Raw genomic sequence first — 9,835 nt, 5'->3', positions numbered from 1 at the left:
GGCCTGGGTCCAGGGTCCATCCCGACGGCCTGGGGGGAGCAGGCAGGCCCTCCCCGCCCGGCCTCCACCGGGCCTGGCCTCCGCCTCTGCCCCGCGCCTGACCTTGTGCCCGGAGCCTGGCTTCCCCGGGGTCACCGGAGGCGCCCCTGCCCACGGGACGCAGCTCAGGCTCAGGCCGCCTTCCTACAGATACTCGCACATGTACGTTACACTTATACTCACATCAGTGCCAGCGGGTGAGTGTCCACATGCACACCCCCTGAAGCACCGCCCCTGAAGCGCACCCCCGAAGCACCACCCCCAAGCACCCCCTCGAAGCACCAACCCTGGAAGCGCACCCCCTGGAGCGATGCCTCTAGTTGCTCCCCTGCTCCCGGCGCCATGGCCTCTGCACTTTCCCAGGGATCTACCTGACACTGACTCACCAGCATGATCGCTGTGGATTCACCATGTTCCTGCCTCTCCCACGCGGGTGGCACCCCCTGTGCAGGTGGATTGCACCTGGCTGCCCCGCACCCACCGGGTGGATGACCCCCCGCAGCTAGAGGAGCAGAGAGCGGGGGATCGGGCAGCCCGGCAGGTGGGCAGCACGTGGGGCTGTGTCCACAGGAGTGGGCATGGCCGCGGGCTCCTGGAGGCCGAGCCTCAGTGCTTGGCTCCGTCCCACCCACGGCGGCAGCAGCTGTCCCGGGCGTCAGGCATCTGCTAAGTCACTTAAGTCGCTCCGGGGGCAGGAAGGGACCGTCGCCCGAGGCCGCGCCACCGCCTCCAGGGCCTCCTCCCTGGGGCCTGCAGTCAGGGCCCCGGCCCCTGCGCCTTTCCGGGTTGGCGTTGATGGTTGATTGTGGCCTGTGACCTGTTTTGCCTCTTAAACCAAATGAAGAAATTTTTTTAAAGGAAGCCTTAAAATACACATTCTCTGCTACCCCCTGGGTAACCTGAGCTTTCCCCGCGGAGCAGCTGAGGCTGGCGGCTGTGTTCTGGGGGTCGGGGAACTCAGGGGGCGGGGTCAGCTGAGACTTGACACAGTGATTTTCTTTAATTGATTTTTTTAGAGAGGAAGGGAGAGAGAGAGAGAGAAACATCAATGCTGAGAGAGAATCATGGATCGGCTGCCTCCCGCCCGCCCCCCACTGGGGATCAAGCCCGCAACCTGAGCCTGTGCCCTTGACCAGAATCAAACCCGGGACCCTTCAGTCCGCAGGCTGACGCTCTATCCACTGAACCAGACTGGCCAGGGCCATAGAATTTGTTGAGGTAACAGGTGCGCACCATTATAATTTGGCATCTGTGAGCGCCATAGCGAGGTCTCCACCGAGTCTGGTCTCCTTCGCCCAGTTCCCCCCACACCCTCTCCTGGGCAGCAGGCCCTAGTTCTCTGTATCTGCGAGTTTGTTTCCGTTTTGTTCCCTTCATTTTTAGATTCCACATGTGAGAGAAATCACATGGGGCCTGTCTGTCTGTCTGTCTGTCTGAATGACGTCACTTAGTATAATCGCTTCAGGTGTGTCCATCCGTGTTGTCACAAAGGGTAAGACTTCACTCGTCTTATTGCTGAGTAATACTCCGTTGTATATATGCATCACAGCTTTTTGTTAATTTCTTTATATTGATTTTAGAGAGAGACGTGGATTTGTTGTTCCACTTATTTATGCACTGATTGGTTGACTCTTTATGGGCCTGACCGGGGATTGAACCCCAACATTGCTGTATGGGGACGACGCTCTAAACCAGGAGCCGCCAGCCCCCAGCTGCTTCAACAAGCTCCCCACGACGGGCACGTGGGCAGCTTCCGTGTCTTGGGCTGCTGCAGGTCCCGCTGCAGTGGGCACGGGTGCGCGTGTCTTTGAACCGATGCTTCCATATCCTTTGGGTAAACACCCCCAAGAGGGGTGGCCGGGTCATGTGGTCACTCTGCTTTTAAATTTTTGAGGAAACGTGCTGTTTTCCACGGTGGCTGCACCAGTTTACACCCCACCAGTGTGGGCAGGCGCTGTGCTCCACGCCCGGCCGGGGCTTGTTCTTTCTTGTCTTGACGGCCGCCTTTCTGACAGGTGGGAGCTGGTCCTGGGGGGTTGGTTTGAATTTCCTCATCAGCGGTGTCGACCGTCCCTTCATGTGCTTTTGAACGGAGCGTCCCTCGATCTCCCTGTGTGGGTGCTCGGACGTGTGGGAGGTGTTAGAGGAGAGCCTCCTACTGCGTGCTGCTCGCACGACTGTTCGCTGCTCGTGTGTTCTGGCTCCTACGTCGGGCACATACAGAGCGAGTGTTGTTCGTTGATGGCTCGCCCTTTCTCAGGGTAAGATGTCCATCTTTGTCTCTTGTTACCTTTCTAGACCTGACATTGATTCTGTCTGACGTAAGCATGGCGGCACCTGCTTCCTTCCCGACCGCGTGCTGGGTGCCAGCGTCCCCTTCCCCCAGTCTGTCGTCTCTGGAGCTGGGGTGGGTCTAGTTCTGGGTCCATCGGCTGCTCTGAGCCTGGAGATGCGAGCCCTCCGTCCACCTCCGGGACCAGTGCTGGCTGGTGACTTACCTCCTTTTCTGGCAGCCCTGTCGCCGGCTCAGGTGGTGGTTTTCTGACGTCATTCTGTTCTCTCTGCTTCGTGTTTCATGCCTCGGCTCTGGCTGTTGGTCTCCGATAAAGCCGTCCCTGTTCTGTCGGTAGCTCCTTATCTCCATCTGCCCGACAGGTTTGTGCGTCCCCTCCTCCCTTTCTAGGCATTTTTGTCACATTCTCTGTGCTGTTCTCCGTGACTAAATGGAAGCAGCTGTAGTTTTTTAAACTGTAAGAGGACATTTGTGGGGTGAATCATAGCGGTAGAAAACGTAATTCCTAAAAGAAATGGGCTTAGGGACCAAGTTACAGAGGCCAAGGAAGGGCCCTAGAGCCGGGAGCAAGGACGCCGATGCGAAGGGGCCTGGGGCCGGTGGGGAGGCCGGGCGGCTCGGAGGGAGCGCCAGCTGTGGCCGTTTTAATTCCCTTTCACTTTTATGCTGATTAAGTGCCCAACACCCTGTTCTGTCGTCTGTCACCTTCGGCTTCTGGCAGAAGCCGTGCCGCTCGCCCTGGAGCCTGTTTCCCCTGCGTCTGGTGATGCTCTGGACGGTGGTCTGGCTGGTGCTTCTCTCTGTGCTGAGTGCACCCTCCGCTCCCTCCCGGCTGCTCTCGGCCAGAAACCTGGGACCTAGGGTTTCCTCTGGGGACTGGCTCCCCGGCCGCCTTGAGACCTCGGTTTTGTCACTAACTTTTGACAGTTTTTACAATGTGTCTTGTTACTTCCTGCCTTGACTATCCTGGGAGCCCCCCCCCCCCATACCCACTATCCCAGGTTGCCTTTCCCTTCCGGATGGAGTGGAGAGCTCCCCTCTCCCGTGGAGTCTTGTCTGTCTGTCTGTCCTCCAGCCCTGATTCTCCCAGGGGGTCGGCTCTGTCCCATCGCCCTGGGCGGCCTTCTCATTGGAGGCCTCCGTCCAGAGTGTCTGTCTGTCCCTCTTCATAGTGTCCGTCTCTGGGGTCAGGTGCTCACTGTGCGCGTTGGGCTGCTCTGCGTCTGCTTCGTGGTGGCTGCTGTGGGTTCTCTGCTTCGTGGTGGCTGCTGTGGGTTCTCTGTGTGACTTTGAACCTGGTCTGGAGACTCTCGTTTCCTGTGTCGCCTGTCGCGTTGTTCGTGGTGTTTCGTGGCTGTACTTCTCGCTGGTGGCAGGTGGTGAGCACCTGTCTCAGTGATGGCGAACCTATGACACGCGTGTCAGGTGACACACGAACTCATCTTTTTGGTTGATTTTTGTTAAATGGCATTTAAATATATAAAATAAATATCAAAAATATGTCTTTGTTTTACTATGGTTGCAAATATCAAAAAATTTCTATATGTGACACGGCACCAGAGTTAAGTTAGGGCTTTTCGAAATGCTGACCCGCCGAGCTCAGAAGGTTCGCCATCACGGACCTGTCTCCAGGGGCCCTGCTGGGTTTTATCGATCAGCCGGTGGGCGATCACAGGTAGTTCTTCTGTTTGCCAGTAGATGGCGCTGTACACAAGGTGTGGTGATACCGGGGCGCCTGCACCTCCCGGGCAGGGTGGGGGTCCCTGTGGTCAGGGGAGCGGCTGCCTGGGGGGAGGGTTTGAAGCCTGCTGCTCCCATCCTCCCCACCCACCCCACCCGGAAAGCTGGCTCCACTGCCCAGGAACAGGGGCTCCCTGCCTTCGGGCTTGTTTTTCGCTGGTGTGGGTTCCTGAGATGTTTCTTACCTCTGCTCCCTGAGATGGAAGGGCCCAGCGTGTGTCATGAGGAACCGAGGCAGCTGGTGTGCTGGCCCTGGGGTCCATGCAGGTGGAGCTGTGGGTGCTGTCTGGAGGACCAGGCCATGTGTGTGTGCATACGTGTGTGTACATGTGCGCGTGTGTGACGGGCTCACCTCTGTCAGCAGTGCTGAGGCAGAAACCGGCCGTGCGACGACCTGCACTGGTGCAGGGTCTCGTGCGAGTCCCCGGGCCGAGCCGCCGGCCTGCTGCTGGCGGGACGGGTGTGTTCTGGGTCTGCTTGTGGGCCTCGCTGAAGGGCAGACCTTTTCTGTGGTGGTGGGGACAGCCCGTCATCGCTCCCCCTGGTGGAAGGGAAGCCGCGGCCTGGCCTCTGCACCCAGGGCTGTGTGGCCGCAGGCGGGTTCCTGGCTGTGCTCCCCCTGTGGTCACCGAGGCCCCCGACAGCCAGGTGCTCCGGGCGCCGCCCGCACGTGCCGACCTGCCCCCTGCGCTCCTCAGGCTGTTCTCCTGCCCTGGACACTGTTGGTGCGGACGGACCTGTCCCGTCCAGCCGTCTGCTCCAGGCCCTGCCAGGCGCTGACGGCACTGCCCCTCCCCCGCCAGCCCAGGTCCTGTCCTTGGTGACCATGCGTTCTGAGCGGGGCGCCCACACAGGACCAGGGGTGGCGGTGCCTCCCGTGGGAAGGGAGGGCACGCTGAGAACGCCGGCGCAGCCACGGTGGGCATCGTCCCTCGTCCTGTGTGCCGTCCTGGCCTTTGGTTCTGCCCTAATGGGTGAGGGGGTGTCACCCACCTTTTGCTGGTCCCTTCTGACAACCCTGGGCCTGAGTCCCTGATGATGGCCCAGGCACGAGGCCGCAGGGCGCCCGGTCTGCTGTCCCGAGGCCCCGTCGCTGACCGCAGGGGCTCTGTGCAGCGGGCAGGGCAGAGCGCCAGGACCCGGTGGGGAGACCTCAGGAAACGGCTGTGGGAGGGCCCTGCCCGCCTCATCCGCTCCCCGTGCTCTTGGCCTCCGCCTCCCGCCCCCTGTGGGCTGCTGGGGCCCTGACTGGCTCTGCTCCGCTGCAGGTACATGTCGCAGAGCAAGCACGCCGAGGCCCGCGAGCTCATGTGCTCCGGGGCGCTGCTCTTCTTCAGCCACGGCCAGGTGAGCAGGGGCCGCGGGGCCTCCTCCGCGGGCGGGGCCGGGCGGGGCGGGCATGGTCTGTGGGCCGGGGGCCTCGAGCCCAGGCTGCCGTCTGTCATCTGGGCTGCGGGGCTGTGTCCTCCCAACACAGAGCTCTCTCTCTAACCACGTGATTCTTGTCTGTTTCCATGTTTTATAGCAAAACAGTGCCGCGGACCTGTCCATGCTGGTCTTGGAGTCGCTGGAGAAGGCGGATGTGGAGGTGGCCGATGAGCTGCTGGGTGAGGCTTTCTCATGGTGCTCGAGGTTCCTTTCCTGTGTGTTTCAGGGCTGGTGCCTCCCGTCACAGCCCCTGCACACGCACCCACACAGGAGGCCACTGTGCTGTCCCAGGGGCTCCTGCAGCAGCCTCTGCCCCCCAGCTGTGCTCCCATGCCGGGCGGGCTCCTCTGGGCACGGCAGTGTGCTCTGGCAGCACTGGGCCCGGGTGGGGGGGGAGGGGGGTCCAGCAGGACCCGCCAGGGGCTACCAGCTGCCTGGGAAGTGGTCGTGTTGTGTCTGATAACCCTAGGGGCACTGTAGGCTCTGAGTCGGGGTGCCCGCCCCTGAACAGGGGTCTCTCTCTCGTTTTCAGAAAATCTGGCTAAACTATTTAGTCTGATGGACCCGAACTCTCCGGAGCGAGTGGCCTTTGTGTCCAGGGCCCTGAAGTGGTCCAGCGGGGGCTCCGGGCGGCTGGGCCACCCCCGGCTGCACCAGCTGCTGGCCCTCACCCTGTGGAGAGGTAGGTCTGGTGCATGTGGGCTGGGAGGGCAGGGCAGGGACCCCTGTGCGCCCGCGGCTTCTGCTTGTCTGTCGTCATGAGCTCCCGTCTGACCAACGAGAACCGGGGTTCCCTGTCCCTGAGCTAAGGCCGTACCGCACAGGCCGCCACCCTTTGGTCACCATCTAGCTGAGGGGCAGCCCTGAGGCATGAGGCTGGAGTGACCTGGGAGGTGGCCACTGGGCCTGGCCCTTCCTCCCCTGCCAGGTCCCCGTAGACCCGCCTCCCACCACGGGCCTCCTGTTGGGGACACGCTCCCCACCCATACGGGCTGTTCTCCTCGCACTGCCCGCCTTCTGCTCAGTGTCCAGTGCGCGTCCTGGCTCCGGTCTGCTCGGGCGCAGGGAGAGGCCGGCGGGAAGCACCCTCCTGAGTGCGGCTCCTCGCGGGGGTCAGAGGGCGCGCCCCAGCCTTGTGAGCCGTGTGCGGTTGGTGCACCCGCCTCACTCACCCCTCATGCCCTGCCTGTACCTGGGGACACATGCGCTCCTGTCCGCACGGACGCCCAGAGTGGGTGCGGAGGGGCCCAGCCTATGTGTGTGAAGACAGGAACTCAGAGGTGCAGGCCGGAGGCAGCTGTGCTGACGGGCGGGTGAGCCTTGGAGGCCCGGGAACCAGCCCTGCTGGCTGCGTGTGGGACTGGACAGCTGCAGCCGGAAAGGAACGGGCGGAGAAGAAGCCACAGACGCTGTGGGCTAAGATGGCCGCAGGCTCCCTCCTCACGGCCTCTCGCTCCCTGTGGGCGCCTCCTTCTCCAGACTCAGCCTGTGCCCAGCGCTCGTGGCCAGTTCCTCCTGTCCAGGGCCTCGGCCTGATGTCCCTGTCCCCCGGGTCCTGTCTGGGTGCTCGGTCCTCACTCACAGCCTGTCTGTCTCCACCCGCAAGCCTCTGCCTGGAGCCCTGTCTGGTCTCGTTGCTGTAGTGTCAGGAGCCCTCGCCCGTCCTGCCAGCCCCTCCCGGGCGGGCCCTGCTCCCGCCTTGTCCTCGGGAATGGGCCGTCTGCAGGGCCAGGTGGAGTCACCCAATCAGACCTGTGTTGCCAGCAGCATTTATTTGGCACCATCTCCCTGCCTATGTCTGTGGGCCCCCCGAGGCGATGCCAGGCCGCCGGCCGCCCCTGCCTCTATGGCTGCGAAGTAGCGTGCACGGCGCAGACTCAGCCCTGGGCTGAGAGCTGTGGGCACGTGTGTGTAGTAGTAATAACGGCTTGAAACCAGGACACAGGCCTCGTATGTCCTGCTCAGACCACGGGGAGACAGGCACAGTCCAGCAGGGGCCCCTCCCTCAGTCCCCACAGCTGTCGGAGGCTGGGCTGAGGGCCACCTGCAGAGCCTGGGCTGACAGACCATGTGGCCATCGCTGCACAGGGTCCGTCCCAGGCCTGGGGCTCAGGGACTTCCTGATTCTGCCCGAGTGGATGCTCGGAATCCCCTCCAGCCTGTGTGCCTCGCAGTGACAGCCTCTCCCTTTGCAGAGCAGAACTACTGCGAGTCCCGGTACCACTTCCTGCACTCGGCCGACGGGGAGGGCTGCGCCAACATGCTGGTGGAGTACTCCACGTCCCGCGGCTTCCGCAGCGAGGTGGACATGTTCGTGGCCCAGGCCGTCCTGCAGTAGGTGTCCGCACGCCGTCAGCCCTGCTCCCACGGGCCCTGGAATCACATGACACCCCCACTGGGCCCTGCACAGACTGCGCCCCTCCCAGCTCTCAGGAGCCGTCCCAGTCTGGGGCTTCTGTAACATTCCAGTTGAGCAGTGAGAAGTAGGTCTTGTATTTTATACGAACACTAGAAGTCCCGCGCACAAAATCGCGTGACCCCGCCCACCAGCACCTCCCACGCTCACAGTCCCGCCCACCCGTGCGGGCCTTTGGTTGTTATGGTGTTAGGGCCACTGGGTTTTTATAATATAGAAGATTCTTATGTTACCATTGGTTTTTTGTTTTGTTTTTTGTCTTGTCCCCTCCCCCATTGTCTCATGCTTTTGATTTTTTTGGTGTCAGGCAGCTGTTTTTTGCAGGACGTGTGATTAGCAGATTGTAAGTCGCGTCTTGTGATGTGAACCTGCTTTCAGAGGCTTTTTCAGAGGCTGTGCTGGCCTCTCCAGATGTTTCTGCATCGAAGAGAGAGGTGCAGGGTCCCACTCGGCCACATGGGGCCGGCACCCACCGTCAGCAGGGCCGCCCGGCTCCAGGCGCTCTGCCTTCCGTGGGTGACATGTCATTCCTCCCATAAACACCTGCGTGTGGCCAGGCGCTGGGGCGGGGGTGATTGAAGGTCCTGCCGCACGTCAGGCCCCCATTCCTGGCCGGCAGTGGGGAGGTTTCTCCATCCCGCTCACTGCGCAGGCACCTCTGGACTGGGCGTGGCTCTGCGTAGAGCAGCGGTTCTCAACCTGTGGGTCGCCACCCCTTTGGGGGTCGAACGACCCTTTCACCGGGGTCGCCTAAGACCATCGGAAATCACATATATAATTACATATTGTTTTTGTGATGAATCACTATGCACTATGCTTTAATTATGTTAACAATGAAATTGGGGGTCACCACAACATGAGGAACTGTATTAAAGGGTCGTGGCATTAGGAAGGTTGATTAGGAAGGTTGAGAACCACTGGCGTAGAGGGTCTCGAGCCCCTTCTCATGGAGCCCCCTTTGTGCCTTAAAAAACGTGACCCTGCCCCATGCACTTTGGGCCGCCCGCCCGCCCGCCGCGGAGACGTCCTCCCTGGGCCCTCGGACCATTGGCCCCTGTCGCCTCCCACTCGCTACTCCCTTCAGCTGTGAAGCCTAAAGCCCAGGCTGCTCACGGGGCGGCTGCTGAGCACAGGGCTCAGCAGGCTCGGAGTGTGAGTCCTCTGTGCCGTGGGGGCCGCGGCCTGGGAGAGGGCCCACAGCCCCCCGTGGGCGACAGGCCTGTTCCCTGACGGGAGGTGCTCGTTCGTTTCCAGGTTCCTCTGTTTAAAAAACAAAAGCAGTGCGTCCGTGGTGTTCACGACGTACACCCAGAAGCACCCGTCCATCGAGGACGGCCCTCCGTTCGTGCAGCCGCTGCTCAACTTCATCTGGTTCCTGCTGTTGGCCCTGGACGGGTGAGTGAGTGAGTGAGTGAGTGTGCACAGGTGTGTGAGCGTGTGTGGGAGCGTGTGTGTGAGGGTGTGAGTGCATAGATGTGTGAGCGTGTGCAGGGGTATGTGGGTGTGTGTGTGAGTGAGTGTGCACAGATGTGTGAGCGTGTGTGGGAGCGTGTATGTGAGGGTGTGAGTGCATAGATGTGTGAGCGTGTGCAGGGGTATGTGGGTGTGTGTGTGAGTGAGTGTGCACAGATGTGTGAGCGTGTGTGGGAGCGTGTGTGTGAGGGTGTGAGTGCACAGATGTGTGAGCGTGTGTGGGAGCGTGTGTGTGAGGGTGTGAGTGCATAGATGTGTGAGCGTGTGCAGGGGTATGTGGGTGTGTGTGTGAGAGTCGGGGAGTGGGTGTGGGGCTGTGAGTGTGCAGGCGTCTGCGTGGGGGAGGGAGGGGGCCTTTCTGTCCCCCGGTGTCTGGAGACCAGAGCGGAGCCCTGCGTCCGGTTTCAGGGGGAAGCTGACCGTGTTCACGGTGCTGTGTGAGCAGT

At 61.5% G+C, this 9,835-nt stretch overlaps 1 protein-coding gene across 1 annotated transcript; it reads left to right on the top strand.

The window, feature by feature from the left end:
- Positions 1-200: 200 nt before the first annotated feature.
- Positions 201-9,829, top strand: GET4 (golgi to ER traffic protein 4; the record flags this gene model as incomplete). Its single annotated transcript, XM_023749313.1, has 8 exons — positions 201-236; positions 5,341-5,419; positions 5,598-5,679; positions 6,033-6,182; positions 7,696-7,834; positions 8,224-8,259; positions 9,171-9,311; positions 9,798-9,829. Coding segments are annotated over exons 2-8 (655 nt in total), but the record flags the coding sequence as incomplete, so codon positions are not given.
- Between the last annotated feature and the right edge of the window lie 6 nt (positions 9,830-9,835).

This window comes from Myotis lucifugus, unplaced genomic scaffold (assembly GCF_000147115.1).
Source record: "Myotis lucifugus unplaced genomic scaffold, Myoluc2.0 scaffold_5484, whole genome shotgun sequence".
Lineage (NCBI taxonomy): Eukaryota > Metazoa > Chordata > Mammalia > Chiroptera > Vespertilionidae > Myotis > Myotis lucifugus.
The sequence above is the reverse complement of the archived record's forward strand: the minus strand, read 5'-3'. Positions and strand labels throughout refer to the sequence as shown.